The sequence below is a fragment of the Squalius cephalus genome (genome assembly GCF_949319135.1).
Source record: "Squalius cephalus genome assembly, chromosome: 1".
Lineage (NCBI taxonomy): Eukaryota > Metazoa > Chordata > Actinopteri > Cypriniformes > Leuciscidae > Squalius > Squalius cephalus.
The window spans coordinates 39,419,439-39,429,698 of record NC_137122.1 but is presented as its reverse complement, the minus strand read 5'-3'; the positions used below and the strand labels follow the sequence as shown (position 1 = coordinate 39,429,698).

The window sequence follows — 10,260 nt, the reverse complement described above, 5'->3', positions numbered from 1 at the left end:
AGAGTGTGAGTAGGAGGTGTCCATGAGCTAGGAGCAGGAGAAACTTTTGCTAAGTATTCTGATTAATTATTTTGTCATTTTGCCTCCACGTCCCCCCGATTGCGCGCGAGCTTCTCCTCCTGTCCATACGGTAATTTCTCTACTGTGCGACAGAGAGTCACGAGGTTATGACGCAATAGTTAGCCTATTTTTTCAAAAACGGCTTCTACGGGGCCATAACATAAGATACAAGGTAATGGAGCCTTTTATACATTTTCGTGTTTCTTTAGAAATAAATAATGGACAAATGGAGTCTTTAAACACCTCAGATGTAAAGTTATTCGCTGTCAAAGTGACGCCAAAATGAATGGGAGTCAATGGAATGCTAACAGCAGGTGGGGGTCTGCTAATCAATGGCGGCGCCCGGGGAAGCTTCAATGTTTTCAGAAACATTGGCCCCCTGTTCGAAACTCCTGAAGTGTTTCCAGAAAAGTGTGCCATATGCATCAGACGTTCAGCCTTCGGTTCGTGGGCGTGACGTCTGAGGCTGAGACTAGCATTACCCTGGTTCCCTCGACAAAATCCCAATTCACGAGTTCACACGTACATGAAATCAGATGTAGTATTTTAAGCGTATTTGGCATGCTGCCCGGGGAGGGCTCCGAGCTCGGAATTTGGCCCGAACCCAGAGTACTCCCCCTTTAACTGGGATAGAAACCAGCCTAGAGTGAGGTGATGGGGTGGTGGAGGGATGCTGTGAAACTTGACATGAGACAGAGGTGAGGAAAGGCTTTATTTATACCGGCTTCCTCTTGTGCTGATTGGATGATTACCTGAACCTGCTCCTCCCGAACTTTGTTACATAAAACTTCATTAGGATTTTTCCATTGGTTTTTGGATTATCACAGAATATCAGATCTGTGACCAACAAAAGTTTATGATTCTTATATGTTTTGTTCATCATAATCTTCACAAATGAACACAACTTTTATTAATTTTAAAGTCTAAATTCAATCGCCAGAAACAATAAGCGTATTGGCTATAACAAACTGCACTTCGGTTGCATGATTTCAACGTCACCATCACTAAGCTCAACTCTTTCAGTCTTTTCATTTAAAACACATTTTCCATGAAAATTTGAGTTAGAAGAGTTTGCAAGAACATGATTATGAACACAATGGGGCTGTGAAAGTAGACTGGTGAGTACATGAGTTTTTCATCTCAGCGTGATTAAGCTTTAAGACCCCCTGTGGTTAAAATCAAGTTTTTAATGTTGTTTATGTCTATGTGGTGTTTTTAATATGCTTTAAGACAAACCATGTCCAAATTCGTAAGCCTCAAAAACGGTATTTGAAATCTCTGGTGTTTATTACATCACAAACTACCTTAATAGGGCTTTAGCATATCATCATTACTGTGCTGCGAAGCAGTGGAGTCTCAAGGGAAGCCAGGTTATCCCGGTATATTTTTCTGTTGATATGAAAAATCTTGTACATTTAGCAATATAGTGGGTGAATTATGTATAATGTATATTATGATGTTATGATGAACTATATTCCTTTCTCCACTGACGTTCTGAGTTGTTCGAAGCGTTTGTAAGGATCATGATTTTTGAAGGCAGCTGTCTGACTCTGAGATGGTGAACGGGAACATGGTTTGTGTAACATTAGCAATACATTATTAGCTGTTTGATCATGTAGTCAAGCAAAAGGCTAATCATATTAATTACCATTCCCATTCCCATAAAACGCATTGCCATTCTGATACATCGACTCTAGATACATACTCTACCACTTCTTCCGAATCAGTTTCTGGTTCAAACATGTATGGCTGGTTGAAACCAGTATTTCCACTTGCCATTGTGCAGCGTTTACTACAGTAAAGTTGACCAAGTGGATCAGGTATCCTGAGCTCGTGGGAGTGGGTGGAGGCGGGGGTAATTTGCATATTCATGGGGGAAAAAACTTTAAAAATCGCAAGGGTGTACAGCTAATGTATTTTATGTCATAGAATAAAACATGAAAGTATCTTGAGCTTGTGTTATCCACAGACCATCTTGTTTTGGGGTTTTGGCCTACAAAAATGCCTCATTCCTTCAGCACTCTATTGCAGTATTTATTATAAATGATTTACATTTTTGCCCCTCTGAGTGATTATGACTAGTTTGGTTTAAGAAGTTTTTAATTAACACCTTGGCTAATAATCCTCCTTAAAATGCATTTTTTGACCAATTGTAAATTAATCATAACTTATATACAACAAATATATGAGTTATATATGATTATATATGATTAGTGATACTAAGTTTACTATAACCAAGTTCAAAGTGTTCACACCTAAAAGTTTATCACGTGACAAATGTTTGCATCTAATAGTAAAAAAAAACAAGCCCAAGAGATGTATCTCCATGTCAGCTCTTGGGAGTTTGCATGCACTTGTAGCTGACACAGAATGCGGTTTCATGGGCAATTTCTAGTACAAAATTGCTGACTGATTGTCACCTGACTGATTACTCTTTTACTGGCAGTTACCAAGTGAAAAGTAGAGAGAATTGAGTGTTGCTCTTTTAATAAATCGTTTCTCATTAAGCTATAGTGAATTTGATGAATAAAAAGTTTGGCCTGGATTGAGCATAAAGTCTGGACCATATTTAACAAATCCTCTTTAAGGCAGAAGCTATGCTCAAGCAAAATCAGAAACCTTTTCACAGCTGTCATCAGCAGAAGCATTGGCCTCAATGAATTATGGACCAATCTGTTGGCTTTTTAGTGTAAATGACTTCTATTCTAATGCTCCCTTGTAGAAGAAAAACTGGCTTTGAGAATTTACCTTCAGTATGTCTGAATGTTCTTTAACTTTGACACCAACTACATCCACCACACCTCATGGGCACTCAGTTCTGGACATGACTCTTCTGAGCCAATCAACTGAGCTATATAAATGCTATGTGACTTGGGAGCTACAGAAAATTTCTGTCATCATGACATTGCTGATTGGCTGAAGACATCACACGTATGTACTGCTGCATTACTGTTGATTATCCTGCTGGAGAATAAGATAATGAGCAGCAGACAGGGAAAAAAAATATAAATCCATTTCATGCTTATAAGAGTTAATCATCAACCTTGACCCCTTGCTATAGGAGAGACTAGAACGGCTGATTCCACCTGCAGCAGATCAGTGTTGACCCCTGGGGGAAAGAAGCACAATTTGCTTTGTTTACTCACTAGTTCTGAGGGCACAGATATAGTGTCAGGTGTGGTTTACACTTGTTGCTGACACACACTGAGGGTGCATGTGCTGATGCAAGAAGAGTAAAACAAAGACATATTTAGCCAAACAGTTGGAATGAAGGCAGAGAACAGGCATGTCTGGTGGATACAGATTTGAAATTTTTTATTATTTTATATTTGAATAATATATTACAAAATGTCATAATCTACTTGACATGACATTTTGGATAATTTTTGTTAAGTAGCCTGTGAATTTGACTGAATCTGAATTTAGTTAAAGCTACTGGATACAGTTATAAGCATAGGCTATGTTACAGGTAGGCTACTAAAGATGTCAAATCGTTATTTTCTGTTGGATTCCGTTTTTAATGATATATGAAGATGGAAATAAAATACACAACTATGAAAGCTGATATGGTCTTTGTTATCTTAGAAACTGACAGCTGAACGGACAGTATTGTCGCTTCCTCATTCAGATGATTCAGCTCGTTCTTTTTGATTGGCTGGTTTCATTTCCAGTGACGCATCATGTTGTAATCGTAGCCTATATAAGACAAATGCTCACCTTCATTTCACTCACAGTTTCAGGAAGATACGAAGAGGTTCTTGCTTCAACAGTGATTGAACGGAACTTCGATCTCGCTGGAATTTATTTAAATTTCTTATTTATTTTTGCAACGTTGTGATAATAAACGGCAGAAATGGAGACTTCTCAGATTCGCCAGAACTACGACCGCGACTGCGAGGCTTTGATCAACAAGATGATCAATTTGGAGCTTTACGCTTCCTACATTTACACTTCAATGGTAATTATTTCTCTTTTTTATTCTGTTCTAGGAACTTTTGCTAGTCCTAGCTTGATTTTGTGACAAGCTGTCTCTCATCTAATTATTAAATCCTTTTTTCACTAAAATACATTTTCTACCCTTTCTCAAGTTTGCATGCAGCGATTGTGGCATTTAATTCACAATCGGTTTAAATGCCGATTTAAACCGAAATCGTGCAGTAAAGTGTTTTTCCTGCACTCTTTAAAAATAACAGAAATAGAAATGAACTTGCACTGAAAAAGAACAAGAGTACATGATCAATTGTGTATTATATAATTATTATTATTTTATTTTGATTTTGAAGTCCTTTCTTTTGATTTCGCTCCAATCAGGCTCACTACTTCAAACGGGATGATGTGGCTCTTGCTGGTTTTGCCAAGTTCTTCAAGGAGAACAGTGAGGAGGAGCGCGAGCATGCCGAGAAATTCATGGAGTTCCAGAACAAGAGGGGCGGAAAAATTGTCCTTCAGGACATCAAGGTGCTTGATAGTATTCTGAACTGAACAGTGTAACCCTGTTTTAAATGGAATGACATTATGCCTTTTGGTAAAGGTCTGTTGAATTAAGTAATTGAATAATTCAACATTGTAAATTGCAATGAGCTTTTTCTGAGAAATGCTGTTGATATTTGAAATTGACACCCAAACTCTGACCTTTTCCTTTTTGGTAATATATCAGCAACCTCTCTACATTCTTTTCTACAAATGTCCCACTTGCTCACTCTCTCCTCTCCCATCATGAGCATATATACTGATGATTGGCTTTGAGAGTACTCTGTGGATTGGCCCGATCAATTTTTTTTTTACTATATCTATTTACACAGCCAGGACTAAGAACAAACATAATGTTTGGTGGTTGTTGTTTTTTTCAGCACACACAGACAGAACAGATGTTTTGCAAACATTCACAAAATTGTTTGGGTATTGATTTGAATTTTTCACTAGTGTTTCTCAGCATCTCTCAATTACGGGAGACCTTGCTCACTCATGTGTTTGTTTTTCTCTTCAGAAGCCTGATCGTGATATGTGGGGCAATGGACTGATCGCTATGCAGTGCGCTCTTCAGCTGGAGAAGAATGTCAATCAGGCTCTGTTGGATCTACATAAGGCCGCCTCTGAGAAGACAGACCCACATGTAAGTCCATGTTCATTGCTCCTTAATGTTTTTATTCCATCCTAATTTATTGAATTAAATGTCCTAAAATATTTTCTGATGTCTTGTCCAACAGCTGTGTGACTTCCTGGAGACCCACTACCTGAATGAGCAGGTTGAGGCTATCAAGAAGATTGGTGACCACATCACCAACCTTTCCAAGATGGATGCTGGCAACAACAGGATGGCGGAGTACCTGTTTGACAAGCAAACCCTGAGCAGCTAAATGCAGCCCTCAGATCATCTTACATGCAGAAACCATCAAGCTTATTTTTTTGCACTTATGCAAATTGTTTAAGTCTGCGATATTCTATGGTTACATTACATCTAGTGAATGTCATTAAATTAAATGTAGTCTTGCTTTTTAAGTAGCCATCATACATTTACTGTTGAATGTACACTCATTGGTTCTAACCTGCATTTGATGAATAAACATTTTGGGCTGAATTAATTTGTCTTTTTATTTAAAACTGAGCACCAAGTGGTCTATATCCAGTGGTCACATTCAGGATATGCAGGGGTGGAATAGAATTAGAATTGATAACTTTCTTAAATCATTGAAAAATTGCCATCATGTCATCTTAAATTATATAATCAAAGTATTTTTTTTGTAATCTAGTGCATAAATGCAGATTAAATTATCTGAGAGGTGACTGAGGGTCAGGAATGTAGTAATGTAGTTCACTCATTTATCCTGGCTCCCAAAGAATTAACATGCTCTTGTAATTGATTGATAATTTCACTAGTTCACCTGCCCATTCAGCTTTAAAGGTTCGTAATAGTAAACTAACTTTGCTGTCCTTGGAGTAGGCTCGAGTTCCTTATGTTCCTGACCCATTAACACAAGACACATACACATAAGAATACAATGTTGGATTTACATAAGTGTCAAAAGAACACAAAAGCAGATATTTAGAGAATGCGGTCCAAACATACCGCATCCCAATCACTTTCACTGTATGGCCATAAATATGAAGTGAAGTGAACAGTATTTTAACTACCTGACCTTGTTCAATGTTTTACAGAAAGAGTGATTTATACGAAAAATTTGTTTAGGCTATTGAGAATTTGGTTCAGATAATGGGGTTTAATGTTTTAGCAATTCAGAAAAACTGTAACAAATACATGTCATGAAAAGACATTTTATTTAATTGAAATAACTGTGAAATTAGAGCCCCTTGATAACACACATTTGTTGAGTAACACAAGCAAAAGAGGATTCAGTAAAACTAATGACAGTGAACCATTGGAACACCTGGAGGACCGCCATGGTGTGCAGGGCCGATGCAGCTTGATCAGCGGCGGTGTAAGCTCGGCCGGCAAGAGCTGAAGTTGCCGATGGATGAACTGCCTTGGATCTCCATCCAATAGCAGTGGGTGGGCAGAGGTATGCGCCCACTGCTTCCTCTAAGGGGGCAGCTTCTCTTATCCCTTCTCCTCAGCGCCGTCAACAGTGGAGAGTGTTGCGGAGGTGGATGTTCTCTGGTGGGCCGAGTAGGGGGCGCGCCATGATTTAGTCAGCTCGTCGTGTACTTCAGGAAAAAACGCCACTAGCCTTTGACGAGAGGCCTGGTGGAGCCTGAGCCGAGCCGGCTCTTAGCGGGCTCCTGAGGCGAAGACCAATCGAGCCCGAGGTCTTCAATGGCTTTAGTGAGGACGCGGAGGAGCTCTAATTCACTGGACTGAGATGAGGGGGCGGGGTCAGCCAAGCCCGCCCAATCCTCGCACTCGGATGGCAGGAAACAGGAGAGCGCGAGGGGTGGGATCGTCCTCTGAGAAGAGAGCTAGCCGCGAGCGCAGCATGGAAATCGGCATACTCTCACAGTGAGAACAGCCGCCTTTGCCGAGTGCAGCTTCTGCGTGGTGACGTCCCAGGCACTCACTGTGCCCGCCGGCGTCAGACACAATCCGGATGTGGATCCACACTCTTTTAACAGTGTGTCGTGGCGGAGAACACACTGTAAACCGCTTTCAAAGGATAGACAGCGAAGTGAAGAGCTCGCTGAAAGAGATTAAATCTGATTCCTATGGCGAAATGGCCCGCTTATATAGCCAGAAGCCACGCCCATTCTGGCAGGCTTCGGTGCGCGCAAGGCGCGAAGCACCATGATTGGTTCGTGCGCGTCAGCTGCTTCGCCATAGGTTCGTGCAGTTGCGGCACTGCATTTTAAAATAAAGGCTTCAATATTCTTGAGAAAAGGAGTTTTCCCATAGCGTATAGCTACGCAATACAAGGGACCGTTCTCGAAAGGGAAACCAGAATAGTTGATAGGCTATATAACGGGGCATTTGCTTTTTCAGCAATAGTGAATGGTTTTGAGTGTAGAGCTTCATTTTGACCTGAAAATAGAATGTTTGGGGAATTAGGTGAGACGTTATGGATTTGTGTTTACTGATTTGAGAATACGAGGTATAGTTTCAAGAAATGTGTTTAAGCAATCGAGAAAAACTATAATATTACAATCAATCCACCTGTTCGTCCCGTGAACACTCAGTGTTAATTGTTTATTAATTCTAAGAAATGTTCATTTCCAGGGGAGGGAAATGTCTTTCTTACTGTACAGTTCCTCTAAGAGCCTGTAGTCAAAATCTAAATCGTTAAATAAATTTTGTAGCAAGCAGAAAATCAGAACCAAATACGTATTGTACACAAATTTTATTAACAAAATCTCAAACAAAACTAAACTAAACACACATACATACATGCATAGGTAAATGGTGAGTGACAGAATGAAACTGGAAGCAGGAAATGGAGCTATGGAAAAGATTAATTTAACTATGAAAAGAACCATCAGCTTATCATTTTCAGAGCACCTCATTAAATGTATACTTGCATGGCCTATACAGTGAAACATTTCGTGTAGTTCCTGAAGAAGGATTTTGTTGGTCCCATGAGTCTCAAACGATTTCTTCGGCGTTGACTGAAAAATTGGTGATGAACTTGCATGGTTGGTTTGACTCTGTTCCCATGGCTGGAGTGCCGATTGTGGCCTGCCGGCCCCGGGCCGGAGAGAGGACACGCAGAGCAAACAGGACAAGGAAGGAAGTCGGAAGAGTTGATGGTTGGAATTGCGATGGACTTATTCTGCATTGAATGAAGACATTGTGCCACACTCCTGATGTTGTCCTTTGATTCTGTTCTGGTTGAGAGAGTCCTCTCTCTCTCCTGAAAGAGGACATGGCTGGTTGTGGGTCAAGGCCTGCTAACCCTGGGGCCTAGTGTGGCCACGCAGGACAGGTATGCGAATGTACCGAGAAGGCCAAGAGCGAGAAGAGCTTGTGTAGAGGCCATTTAAAGTCTGAGAAAGGTCCCACCTCTCAGGGTTGGCTCGACCAATAAAAAAGGGGGAATTTCCAAGCAGGAAATTCCTCTGTTGGAAGGATTTATGGCTCTGTCTCAAGTGTGGTTAGACATAGGCCTTGCTGTTTGTGTTCATTTATACTCAGATAGATATAACAAACACATGAGCAACACAGCGGTTCAGGGCTTCCAGCCTGAATATAATTGCTTCCAGAAATTATTTTTGTGGGTGCTATTGGGGTGCTTTGGTCTTTCTTGGGAGTGCTGAAGCGTCCTGTCAGCCCCTCCCGAACGCCACCCATGAAGATATTTCTGGTAATAACAGCTATTTAGCTGATGGACACCGTGCTGTGTTGTCATGGCATGGGAACATCCCAGGTGAAAATAATGAAGAAATTACGTTGTCTTTCTTTGCTCCCTTCATCATGTGCGTTCCAAACGGCTACACAATGGCACACAAATGCCCTGCTCCCTCCAAAGTCCCCACTTCAAGGGCTCTGCCATCTGCCCTTTGAAGGGAGTAGGACATATGGATGCTCACAAACAATAAGCATGTCCCAGCCGGGTTCGTCACTTATTGGGGTCACCTGGTTGTGGTCTGTGCTATTTGCAGAACATTTCTGTATTTGGTTGTGTTGTGAGTATTTGGAGCACACATGTGTTGTGAAACTGATGAAGATGTTTTCTTAATTTGCGGGTGTTTTTTTTTTTTTTTTGCATGTGTTTTCTTCAGTTGCAGCGCCTTGAGCTCTCTCGGCCACCGTAATACGGTCAGGTTACAAACATACACGCATCTTTCATGAGAAAGAAAGTGCTGAGTCACAGAGACGCAGCTCCATGTCATCTCTTTTGTTTTTGCATTTGTCGCTGACACAGAATGAGCTTTCATGGACAATTTCTGGTACAAAATTGCTTCGTAATTGTCACCTGTCTTCACTCTTTTAATCAGTCAGGTGTCAGGTATCTAAAGGCCGTTACCAGGTGAAAAATGGCATTAACTCCCAAGTGGAGTAATAGGCTATTTCAGGATTGTCCCATGACATTTGCCATAACAGGCTCCTATAATATAGTGTTATCAGGCTTCACACACAGCATATTTGTAATGCTAATTTCTATTGATGGAAAATTAGAAAAATTAACAAATTGGTCTAGTTGTTCTAGAAAAATGGTTTAATGTAACATTGAAATAAAACAATAATATATTATAATAAAACAATGTTTATCACAAAAAATATTGAATAAAACAATTATGGTGAATGAGAATAGTGATAAATCACCACTATGATAGCTTACTAATGATGTGAATGTTGTGTAGCTACCTCACATTTTCAACAATTTCTTTTAGTAGCTAAAGCTAATGACAGGAGAGTGTTATCATTAATGTTATTTTAATTAGAACTAACAAGACCATCATTATGATAGGTAATAAGTTCATAGTCTATGCAAAATGCAATATGTGACTACAGAAATGGATGATGAAGGTACAAGTAAGTGGGAGGCAAAAAAATGTTGGGGGGGGGGGACTAAAAGTTGTATTTTAAATGTAGATAAATAATTTAAATACGTTTTTATTTACATTTCAGAATGCAAATCATGCTTGTAAAAATAACCTTTTGGATTTACTATGCTATTAATTATGAAAAAGGAGAGACAAAAAAAATAAACCCATCCTTTAAATTTGATCTTGTCTTTGTTATCCTAACCTACAAAACAGCGGATTGTCAAGTCACTATGTTCATCAGTTCCAGTTACCGGTTTCAGTTCCAGA

General features: G+C 39.9%; 1 protein-coding gene across 1 annotated transcript; it reads left to right on the top strand.

Annotated features, from left to right (window-relative positions):
* The first annotated feature begins 3,786 nt into the window (after positions 1–3,786).
* LOC307151872 (ferritin, middle subunit-like) lies at positions 3,787–5,641 on the top strand. The gene is made up of 4 exons (XM_079860081.1): positions 3,787–4,018; positions 4,372–4,518; positions 5,048–5,173; positions 5,268–5,641. Exons 1-4 carry the CDS (start codon positions 3,914–3,916, stop codon positions 5,415–5,417), a joined length of 528 nt encoding a protein of 175 aa, XP_079716207.1. The 5' UTR covers positions 3,787–3,913; the 3' UTR covers positions 5,418–5,641.
* Positions 5,642–10,260: the final 4,619 nt, after the last annotated feature.